This window comes from Hoplias malabaricus, chromosome 3 (genome assembly GCF_029633855.1).
Source record: "Hoplias malabaricus isolate fHopMal1 chromosome 3, fHopMal1.hap1, whole genome shotgun sequence".
NCBI classification, from domain to species: Eukaryota; Metazoa; Chordata; class Actinopteri; order Characiformes; family Erythrinidae; genus Hoplias; species Hoplias malabaricus.
Window position 1 is genome coordinate 75,065,329 of NC_089802.1, and position 12,607 is coordinate 75,077,935.

General features: G+C 45.8%; 1 protein-coding gene across 1 annotated transcript; it reads right to left on the minus strand.

The window, feature by feature from the left end:
• Positions 1 to 280: 280 nt before the first annotated feature.
• c1qtnf6b (C1q and TNF related 6b) lies at positions 281 to 4,599 on the minus strand. Its single transcript, XM_066666407.1, has 2 exons — positions 4,404 to 4,599; positions 281 to 825 (listed from the first exon to the last, which is right to left on the minus strand). The coding sequence occupies exons 1-2, from the start codon at positions 4,597 to 4,599 to the stop codon at positions 281 to 283; spliced, it is 741 nt and encodes a 246-aa protein (XP_066522504.1).
• Between the last annotated feature and the right edge of the window lie 8,008 nt (positions 4,600 to 12,607).

The window sequence follows — 12,607 nt, forward strand, 5'->3', positions numbered from 1 at the left end:
TTTGCAGAGAAATGCTATAATTTAGTAAATTAAATGGGGGTAAATTGTTTCCACGATGAAGATCAACAAAACAGGTCAGTTGACCCACGTTGCCCAAACATTTTCCTAAAATTATATGTCATTTATTGCTAAAAAGACCTAGCATGCTCATTTCTCAGTCTTCCCCAGAAAACACCTACCCTTTCCTGAGAGAACCAACATGGAAAAAAACCTGGAGATAAACTAGAAGAACCCTCAATCCTCTGGGTTGAAGGTTGAAGTTTAAAGTTTGAAGCTCTTTCTAAATGGCAGGAGACACCAGGTAGCCATTAAAGGTGATGTACACATCTACATCATCGCTGTAGATGGCGTTTTCACGTTCCCGCTTGTAGAGACGGACCCAGACCTCGTCGTTGAGCTCCAGGTTGAGCAGGACACTCTGGCTCTGCATGATGGAGCGGTCACTGGGCTGGGCGTACAGGATCACCTGCTCCCGCTCGTTGTGCATGAGGTGCAGGTAGGTCTCCTTGAAGTTCCAGGTGTGGATGTTCATGTTGAAGAAGTAGACACCCGGCACGTAGCAGTAGAACTTGCCCTTGAACATGTTGAAATGCTGGTCTTTGTTGACGAAGACGGTGTCGAAGAGCATGGCCTGGTAGTAGTCCACGCTGTGGAGGGCTTTTCGGCGACCCACAGAGAAGGACGACTGCTGGGTCTTGCAAGGTTCTCCAGGAGCTCCTGCCTGGCCTTTGCTGCCTTTAGGACCCACAGACCCTCTAGTACCAGCAGGACCATCCATTCCTGCCTTACCAGGAGTGCCCCTCTCACCGCGATCCCCTTTATCTCCTGCAAAGTAGAAGATGAGTTAAGGATGGAATCATGGATGGAGGTGGAGATGGATAGACGTGTAGATGTAGGAGTGAATGACTGAAAGTATGAATGAATGTAAAAATGAAAGGATGGTTGGTAATATATGGATGTATAAAGACACGCTGGAGCAGCTGCACATTAACTAAATGCCAAGTGTGAGTTAGAGGGGTATAAAGCAGAATTAAACCATAATTAAATACGACTTAAACCTGGCCTAGGTCTCTAACCAATGGCAGCAGGTACAGTATTATGGTCTGTTTCTTCTCCATTGTTCTCTCTCTGAACTCTCTACCCTAATATAGACTTGTCCAGATGCCATGAAGTGGTTAGTGTGTACAGAATGGAAAGGAGTGACCTGGCATTGGGATTGGAAGGGTTCAGGTTGACTTAAACCTACTCTGTTATTGTTAGGGCTCTTTGCTGTTCCGGTTAACCCCCAGGACACTTCAGCTGAGCTCTGAGTGAGAGCAGAGACTCACACGTTCTGGCTGTAATCTCTGAACACGAGCAAACAGAACACACATGCAGCCGCTTGCAGTTTACTGCCACATAGGCACATCTCCTGCCAGATTTGTGGGGCTCTAGAGTGTTCTGCATTGGAAGAAGTGATATCTTAGCAAGTAAAATCATCTTAAATTTAGAAAATATATCAGCTATTATTAACAAAGGGATTACTATAAGACGTACTGGCATTCTAGAAACAATGCTTGTAACAATAAATATATTATAAATAAAATAATATAGTGCATTACAACAATTACAGACATCTAATAATAGGTTAAGAGTATAATATATAATATTGTTATGCATATCCTTATAAGAAATAGATGTATGGACTAGATGTAATAGGTTTTCTGATTTACAATATCATTTTTGCAGCATGTTGTCTTTTAGAGTGGATACTGCTGAAGCTAAAGCAAATAGAAGAGCACTGCTGTGGTCTTCATGAAGAGGTTATGGCTAGTGATGTGCAGCTTTTTCCACTGTGGTGGAGGCTGTTCACATTCTTTTACTGTTATCCACAATGTGTGTGCGTGTGTGTGTGTGTGTGTGTGTGTGTGTGTGCATATAGGGGAGGTGGAGGGCCATGAGCATGTGTATGCCTGTCGTGTGTGTGTGTGTTTGAGTGGGGAGTCAGAGAAAGGACAACATTGTACTGTATGTACAATACTCTACAAATATGATTACTCTACAAACAAAGCGCTATCCATTTTTGGAGGTCCACTTGCCTAAAAATCAATAAATTGAAATAGTAAAAATTCATTCATTCATTCATTATCTGTAAGCGCTTATCCAGTTCAGGGTCGTGGTGGGTCCAGAGCCTACCTGGAATCATTTGGCGCAAGGCGAGAATACACCCTGGAGGGGGCGCCAGACACAGGGCGACACACACACTCACACATTCACTCACACCTACGGACACTTTTGAGTCGCCAATCCACCTACCAACGTGTGTTTCTGGACTGTGGGAGGAAACCAGAGCACCCGGAGGAAACCCACGCAGATACAGAGAGAACACACCACACTCCTCACAGACAGTCACCCAGAGGAAACCCACGCAGACACAGGGAGAACACACCGCACTCCTCACAGACAGTCACCCGGAGGAAACCCACGCAGACACAGAGAGAACACACCACACTCCTCACAGACAGTCACCCGGAGTAAACCCACGCAGACACAGGGAGAACACACCACACTCCTCACAGACAGTCACCCGGAGGAAACCCACGCAGACACAGAAAGAACACACCACACTCCTCACAGACAGTCACCCGGAGTAAACCCACGCAGACACAGGGAGAACACACCGCACTCCTCACAGACAGTCACCCGGAGGAAACCCACGCAGACACAGGGAGAACACACCACACTCCTCACAGACAGTCACCCAGAGGAAACCCACGCAGACACAGGGAGAACACACCGCACTCCTCAAAGACAGTCACCCGGAGTAAACCCACGCAGACACAGGGAGAACACACCACACTCCTCACAGACAGTCACCCAGAGGAAACCCACGCAGACACAGGGAGAACACACCGCACTCCTCAAAGACAGTCACCCGGAGGAAACCCACGCAGACACAGAGAGAACACACCACACTCCTCACAGACAGTCACCCAGAGGAAACCCACGCAGACACAGGGAGAACACACCGCACTCCTCACAGACAGTCACCCGGAGGAAACCCACGCAGACACGGGGAGAACACACCACACTCCTCACAGACAGTCACCCGGAGTAAACCCACGCAGACACAGGGAGAACACACCACACTCCTCACAGACAGTCACACGGAGGAAACCCACGCAGACACAGGGAGAACACACCACACTCCTCACAGACAGTCACCTGGAGGAAACCCACGCAGACACAGGGAGAACACACCGCACTCCTCACAGACAGTCACCCGGAGGAAACCCACTCAGACACATAGAGAACACACCACACTCCTTACAAACAGTCACCCGGAGGAAACCCACGCAGACACAGGGAGAACACACCGCACTCCTCACAGACAGTCACCCGGAGGAAACCCACGCAGACACAGGGAGAACACACCACACTCCTCACAGACAGTCACCCGGAGGAAACCCACGCAGACACAGGGAGAACACACCGCACTCCTCACAGACAGTCACCCGGGAGCGGGAATCGAAATAGTAAATAATTCAAACATTTTCAAATGAACACTGAATGAGTTGGGGATCACTGTGATCACAGAATCTGCAGCTGAAAACTGAAAGCAAGTCTCCTGGAAAAACGGGTGAGGTTACAAAAAGACAAAAGACAAATATGAAACATTAAATAAATGATGATAAAAATTCATGACAAAAATTAAATTTCATTACTGAGGGTCCTGTGTATTTTGTGTAGTTTCTTTGACAAAAAAAATCAAGAAAATAAACGAGGGGCTGAGGGGGGGGGTGTTTTTGTTAAAGTGAAGGGTCAACTCTGGGTTACTCCTTGATTTCTCTCTGATCAATGACTACAAATGGAGCAATAGAAGACACATGGCCTGGGCCCATCTGAGCTTTAATTAAACACATGCTCAGCGCTGCAGTTATTCTTTGCATCCACTTTGAAAGTAACACGTATGTATCTGTTTCTAAGATGATACAGTTAAAGCCACATATGGTAAACACTGAATGTAGTCTTTCCACCCCCTCCAGAAGCTGAGCTTTAGATGTAGCTCATAGAACCCTCTGTATCTCCAAAGTTACCTACCCTTCAAGTGCATTCTCCTCTGTGCACTCCATGTTTCTGAGGACCACTCAATAAACCACTCACCCTTACACTGAAGAGACCTTGCATCTCTCAAATAGTAGCTTTACAGCAAAATTAATAAACATACGTTTAACCTAAATAAGTGGAGTAAGATTGTATTTGGGGCAGATTTGGGCCATTTCTATTGGTCGATTTGTCTTAATATCTTAATAAAATGTAAATGGCAGAAGATGTTTAGCAATTATGTAACTTACTATTGTTTTATATGTTCCTGAATGTAACACTGATATTCTGTAAACTGTAAACATTTCTGTGTGGTTTACCTTTCAGAATGGTCATGTTGATAAACGTTCGGACCTCCGGCGCCTGATAGGCCACTGAGCGGGAGGAGGTGGGTCCAAGGGGCGGGTCCAGGTGATCGCAGCACCTACGGCAGATTTTGGGCGGTGACCTGGAGGGGGAGGGGACTGTGAACCCCAGGGGGAGGAGCAACAGCACAGGAAGAAAAAACCCAGACATGACCACACCTGGAGAGAGAGAGAGAGAGAGAGAGAGAGAGAGAGAGAGAGACTTAATCTTCCATGAGGCAGTGAGGGAAAGTAATGAACTCTCTGTTGATAATGGCTGCTCTCTGTGTTGGTGGCGCCTCAGGCTAATTGTAGCAGATGCTAGTTAATATGTATTCATTAGGAACGGACCATTGCAAATAAATCAGGCTCCGTCCAATAACAGCATTAAACTGCCGCTCCTCCGGACCTGTGCGAGACGGCACCGGCAAATTACAGCCCAGAGGGAAGCCAGGCATCCAGCACTCATCCTGCTTCAGTCTTGTTATCCACTCTGCTATCTACTCACCTATGCTGTCTAGGGTTGGACGATATAACGGTAATACCGTATACCGCGTATTTAAAAATGTGGACAAAATGAGCATAGTATTTTTAACGTATGACGTGTCAAATATCTGTTCCGTGTCTTTAAGTGCAAAGCCAATGTATGTGCATTTAAAAAAGCCACAGGGAGGGGGCGCTCTGGGGCCTAATTGTTGATGTAACACTAAAAACAGGTGGGGGGAAAAACATAAACCCTGATTTTTGGTTAAAACAGGGAGGAATGAAGCTGAACACAGACAAAATACTCAGAAGACACTTCACTCCACTTTGTTCTCACAGGTATGAGGCTTTATCCTCTAATTATGTGTGTTTTGAGCCTCAGTTTACTGGAAAATCATCTGCTGTGGTAAGCTAAACCCCATTAGCAGCCAGCTGTGCTTCTACACAGTGTAGAAACCTCTTATTAAACTTATTTTCAAACTTTTTTGTTCCTCCAGGACAACTGCTTAGAGACAGGTTTTTTAATCGCCAACACCTATGTCTGTGTGCGCGGGCTGTGCCCAACACCATAAATACTTGACTCGACCTGACTCAGCTCACAGATATGAGTCTTACACAGCCATATGACCGTATGACAGTATGAAATATGTGGATACCGCTCATCCCTACTGTCCACTAATGAAAATACACTGTAGCTTTGCATTTCAACACAGATTATGCCTTGGCTACAGCTGATGATGTATAAAATGTCCAAGTTATCATTAATTACAAACTAATGGGGATGTTTATTTGGATTAATTCTGTCTCACAGCTTTTTAAAACAAGCAGAGAATGTCTGTAGGAAAGAGCAGATTCTATATTTTAATCCACATCACATTTGTTTATAAATGTTCACAAGAAGCAAATAGCACAGACTCATTACTGTTTATACAGAGTGTAAATCATGTGTTAAATCCTTAAACCATTCATTCATGTAACTGCTTCATCTTGATCAAGGTTGCAGTGTGTCCAGAGCCTATGTGAAATAACTGAGCGCATAGCATCACACATTCACCCAGTCACTCACACCTAGGACTCCCTTATATTAAATGGGATTACCTTCTACCCAACTGGTCCAGCCTCATTCTGGACCCCCCTCTATGTGCATGGCAGTGACAAATGAGCCAAATAAATACTAGTATTTGTATAGTGACTGCTTTTAATTTGCCAGCAAATCTGCCATAAATCATGTGTTTTCTCTGGGGACCAGATCCCAGAGTGGCCCCAAGGGCAGCTGGTCAGCCGCGGTGATTTGAGAAAGGCCAGAGGGAGAGAAAAACTGAGAGCGTAATGTCTTCTGACAAGTGGAGGAATAGAGGTCGAACTTTGGCAACTACAGTAAACAAGCTCAGGAGGGAGAGAGGTAAAAAAAGAGAGGGAGAGTAAGCGTGTGGTAGTGAGAGAGTACTGACAGAGGCCTTGGCCCTGAAGGATGTGTTGTTTTTGGCAGTAGAGATGCTTGATCACTGAGCTTCACACTTAAACACACAAACGCACTTTATGCCAGTTACTGGATTAGACACGGTCGTTTTCAAGTCACGACAACAAATGCGTAAGTTCACAGCTGGTACATAACATTTCAGCCAGTGTCTACAGGTATGTATTTCAGATTTCTGCAAAAATAAATATTAATTGGGACGTTTTCAAGTTAGACACTACTACCGTTTTAGCTGTGATATACCGTAATTTTATTTTCAAACACCTCATGGAACAGGATTGTAAGTCATTCACTCACGTACTCACACATGTTTAGCAGGCTTACAATCCTCCACAAAGAGGGCCGATATGACATTTCAAAAGATCATCAATTGTTTGCTTGGTAAATGCTTTGACACTGGAGAGAAGAAAAAAAAACTAAAAATCATCCATTATCTGTAAGCGCTTATCCAATTCAGGGTCGCGGTGGGTTCAGAGCCTACCTGGAATCATTGGGCGCAAGGCGGGAATACACCCTGGAGGGGGCGCCAGTCCTTCACAGGACAACACATTCACTCACACACTCACACCTATGGTCACTTTTGATTCACCAATAAACCTACCAACATGTGTTTTTGGACTGTGGGAGGAAACCGGAGCACCCGGAGGAAACCCACGCAGACACAGGGAGAACACACCACACTCCTCACAGACTGTCACCCGGAAGAAACCCACACAGACACAGAGAGAACACACCACACTCCTTACAGACAGTCACCCGGAGGAAAACCACGCAGACACAGGGAGAACACACCACCCTCCTCACAGACAGTCACCCGGAGGAAACCCACGCGGACACAGGGAGAACACACCACCCTCCTCACAGACAGTCACCCGGAGGAAACCCACGCAGACACAGGGAGAACACACCACACTCCTCACAGACAGTCACCCGGAGCGGGAATCGAACCCACAATCTCCAGGTCCCTGGAGCTGTGTGACTGCGACACCTGCTGCGCCACCGTGCCACCCATATCTAAAAACCACTTTAACAAAAAAAATTAAAAAGCTCTCAAAAATCTCAAGAGAAACTCCAAAGAATAAGGTCCTGGGATTTTGCAGAGTGGTCCTTTCACACATTCAGCACAGCAATGTTCTGTGTGTTTTAGGCATGGGGCAGCACCTGTGCAGCTTGTGTAGGGGATACTCCGGAACATTAGTAGCTCTATTCACACATACACAGACTCTGAGCAGTTTTATTACTCATATATGATATTCCAAGGTTTGCTTCTCTAATGAGATGTTGTGGAATAAAGATCTTAGTTTCTGCTCTCCAATACGTCGTACTGGGGATGATCATAAAACATGAATCAATATACAGGAATTCAGTCCGATAATCTATTCCAAACGTACAAACACAACGACTGACGCACAGTGATTAGCGTCATGTCTATTCTGACATAAGATTAGAGTTAATACTAATACTTCTACACCTTGATCCTGCTTGGCATGGTGCAAGCATCAGGATTAAAATATAATTAGTCTGTATCAGACATAACCAGTAGATCACATCCTCAGTGTCCACCCCAGCACAGTCAATGACGTGGTTAATTATAAGAGGAACAAGTTTCTGAGAGGGTAAATATACACTAGGGTTAAATTTACACCTACTGTGTTTTCTAGAGATCAGTTTAACCCTGCACCTACTCATTCAGCTCCAGTTATTTTCACTGGAGCCTGTCCTCAAGGATAGCTTGGATTCTCTTTCACACTCTGATCACAGAGGTCTTCGTGACAGGTTTAATCTCTTAATGCAGGGCTGTCGAGTCCAAATTTATGGCTATTCCTGCTCTAAAGGGATAGTTTGGCTAAAAGTCTAATTCATTCAATCTTTCCCCCTTCCCTCCATTGTAAGTTATGTTTAGCATCTGATCATTTAGAGGGGACCTTTAGAGAGCAGTGGTGAGCGATGTTTGTTTATTTGAGCTCAAACAGCGTCTGTTGTAAGTAGAGAGCTGTTACTTTAAGCATCAATAGCTAGACACTTAAGGCTAATAATAGCTTAATTCATTCATTCATTCATTCATTATCTGTAACCCTTATCCAGTTCAGGGTCGCGGTGGGTCCAGAGCCTACCTGGAATCATTGGGCGCAAGGCGGGAATACACCCTGAAGGGGGCGCCAGTCCTTCACAGGGCAACACACACTCACACATTCACTCACACACTCACACCTACGGACACTTTTTGAGTCGCCAATCCACCTACCAACGTGTGTTTTTGGACTGTGGGAGGAAACCGGAGCACCCGGAGGAAACCCACACAGACACAGGGAGAACACACCACACTCCTCACAGACAGTCACCCGGAGGAAACCCACGCAGACACAGGGAGAGCACACCACACTCCTCACAGAAAGTCACCCGGAGGAAACCCACGTAGACACAGGGAGAACACACCACACTCCTCACAGACAGTCACCCGGAGGAAACCCACGCAGACAGAGAGAACACACCACACTCCTCACAGACAGTCACCCGGAGGAAACCCACGCAGACACAGAGAGAACACACCACACGCCTCACAGACAGACAGTCACCCGGAGGAAACCCACACAGACACAGAGAGAACACACCACACTCCTCACAGACAGTCACCCGGAGGAAACCCACGCAGACACAGGGAGAACACACCACACGCCTCACAGACAGACAGTCACCCGGAGGAAACCCACACAGACACAGAGAGAACACACCACACTCCTCACAGACAGTCACCCGGAGGAAACCCACGCAGACACAGGGAGAACACACCACACTCCTCACAGACAGTCACCCGGAGGAAACCCATGCAGACACAGGGAGAACACACCACACTCCTCACAGACAGTCACCCGGAGGAAACCCACACAGACACAGAGAGAACACACCACACTCCTCACAGACAGTCACCCAGAGGAAACCCAACAGAGTTTAACAGAGTTGGACACATGAAAACTACAACTAGAAAGAATCACAAACTCTTTATGTGTGATATGGTGTGGCGTTTATGTTCTAGTGGATTGTTGTAGTACATCTGACAGATCTAACACTTCTGCTGCCTTCGCTTCTGGAAAATGGTAGGAAACTATTGATGTAGGACATTGTCCTGTGCTTTCTGTTATAAATACTATATATCAAAGCTGGCTAGTTTACTTTGTCACAAGAAGTAAAAATTCAGTGTCAAAGCAAAAATGTATGCAATCTGTACACTTCATATTTGTGTATGACTCAATACAATAAAAGAACTCCAAATGTATTAATTCTTTTCCTATTTAGAGTGGGATAACAGCCCTGAATATTGATATAAAAAAGCATAAAGCATTTGAGATGAGTGCCTCATTCATCACCACATTCCGTGCCGTAAAAGTGCCACAGTAATGGACTAGGCTCATTACTTAAAAGCATCTTGCAGAGCTCCTCGTAAAGTCCATGCCAGGGATTTTTACAGACGTGTAACTGACTCTGGTTTCATTAAAGTTACTGTATTTGCAGCTTGAACATGTGCAAAACCTCCAAAAAACAAGCGTGAGAGAGAGGAAGCTGTGTTTAACAGAGTGCAGGAATGTTATACAGAGTCTCAGGGAAGCGTTCACATTCCCATTTTTCACGTGTTTTTTGGGCTCCTGTAGATGATTAAAGATGCTGTCAGGCTCTCTTCCCTTTCTCTGCTCTGCTGCTTGTCTTACTTTGGTAATCCCTAACGACGCTATGATTCAACTGAAATGAGACTCCGGTTTATTTGCCGCATCTTTCCCGCTCTCACACCCATCTCCACCCTCTCCACCCTCCAGCATCCATCTTTCTGTCCATTCGTTTTCCGGTTTATTTCAGCATCTAATAAATTCTTATGATTAATATCTGTCAATAAAAACGTCCAGTAAAAATTCCTGCAACACTTCACCAATCATTTTAAGTAGCCTGACGCTGAAAAGAACGAGTCAGAACCGGGGCTCCTACTCTGCACTTGTCTAAATAAAGGTTCCTGAATTGTTCTTGGCTTGGGACAGTTTTAGGAAGAAAACATTATGTAGGTCTTTTTTTCCCTAACGAGCACAGCTTGTATAATCTCCACAGAAATGTCACTAATGAGCCTAAGGTCACCATGCCCAATGCCAACAGTTGGCAAGAGGGGTGTGGAACCACTCAGCATTTGAGTTATGACTGCACATGGGTGTCGCTGTCACACAGCTCCAGGGTTCTGGGGTTATGGGTTTGAGTCCCGCTCCGGGTGACTGTCTGTGAGGAGTGTTTTCTCCCTGTATCTACGTGGGTTTCCTCCGGGTGACTGTCTGTGAGGAGTGTTTTCTCCCTGTATCTACGTGGGTTTCCTCCGGGTGACTGTCTGTGAGGAGTGTTTTCTCCCTGTATCTACATGGGTTTCCTCCGGGTGACTGTCTGTGAGGAGTGTTTTCTCCCTGTATCTACGTGGGTTTCCTCCGGGTGACTGTCTGTGAGGAGTGTGGTGTGTTCTCCCTGTGTCTGCGTGGGTTTCCTCCGGGTGACTGTTTGTGAGGAGTGTGCTGTGTTCTCCCTGTGTCTGCGTGGGTTTCCTCCGGGTGACTGTCTGTGAGGAGTGTGGTGTGTTCTCCCTGTGTCTGCGTGGGTTTCCTCCGGGTGACTGTCTGTGAGGAGTGTGGTGTGTTCTCCCTGTGTCTGCGTGGGTTTCCTCCGGGTGACTGTTTGTGAGGAGTGTGCTGTGTTTTCCCTGTGTCTGCGTGGATTTCCTCTGGGTGCTCCGACGTCCTCCCATGGTCCAAAAACACACGTTGGTGGGTAGATTGTCAACTCAAAAGTTTCCATAGTGAATTGTTGGAGCTAATTGCACATCCACGGTTCTGCATGCAGGCCCAGGCAAAGGTGTAGAGTTACACCACTTTCACAGCATTGGGGGACTTTTATTCTGGAAATAACTTCTACGTCTGTAATTCTGAACAGAGATGGGGTTTATTGATTTAATTCACGATCAGCATGTTTAACTTACTATTTCAAACCTCGGGATGATGCAGCGTTTCTCCGTGAGTGTGCAGAGGGCGATTAATTGGAGTCTGACCCCTATAAAGTCCAAACACTTTCCCAAATCCAGATGTTTAATTCAAGGCAGAGATAAGAAGGGAGGGAAGACTGAGGAAAAAAGAAAAAAGAGCCACGTCCACAACCGGATGTAGCAATAATGGCTGTGAAACTGGAGGCTACAGGCACATAGTACATTATAATGTCTCTAATATACAACAGTGAGATAGAGAGAGAGAGAGAGAGAGAGAGAGTGATAAGAGAAACATATCTCAGAGAGATAAGAGATGAGTGACAGAAATATAGAGAGAGAAATAAGAGATACATAGTTCAGAGAGATAAGAGATGAGTGACAAATACAGAGAGAGAGAGAGAGAGAGAGAGAGGATGAGGGAGATAGAAAGTGATAGAGAGCCAGAGAAATCATAGAGAGAGAAAAACTGATAGATGACACACAGAGAGAGAGAGAGAGAGAATGAAAGAGAGAGAGAGAGAGATAGTCGAATATACGGATGCTAATCACAGCGTCCCGTTAAGAGTCCTTTGGGAGATTCATTTGTTTGTTTGCTGACGTGTCGCGCACGTGCGCAGTATGTCGCGCGTTAACAGAAAAACATTGCAGGCAAAGTCGTGAAATATTGATGCAAATTGATAACAACCGACCAGAGCTGATTGATAATGTGTTCTAATGTATTTCTGAAAGCCTCACTCACCGCTATGTCCTCATACAGCCGCTCCAACTGCGAGTGTAGATCTCTCTCTCTCTCTCTCTCTCTCTCTCTCTCTCTCTCTCTCTCTCTCTTCCAAAACTTTACCACCGTTTTCTCTCATTCACTTTTAATTTTTCTCTCACTGTCCCTGCTTTTACCCCCTCTCTCTTCCTCTCTCTTCCTCCCTCTCTTTTCTTCTGCTCCCCCCTCACTCTCTAATGAGCACTGAACTTTTTTTTTTTCGTTTTCTCCTCCTCCTCTTCTCTCCAACACTGCAATTCATCCTCTCCTTCCTTCCCTTTGGTCTTCTTCCTCTCCCTCTTTTACGCCCCTCGCTCCCTGAGGGGGTCTTAACTCTCAGTGCTTTTACTGGACTGTGTCTAAACCTGGTCCTGGGCTAAACTCCTCTGCGGTGGTTGACTGCAGCTCCTTCTTTAATCTTTCAACCTAATCTCCAGAAAACCTTGTGGATCCATGCAGAG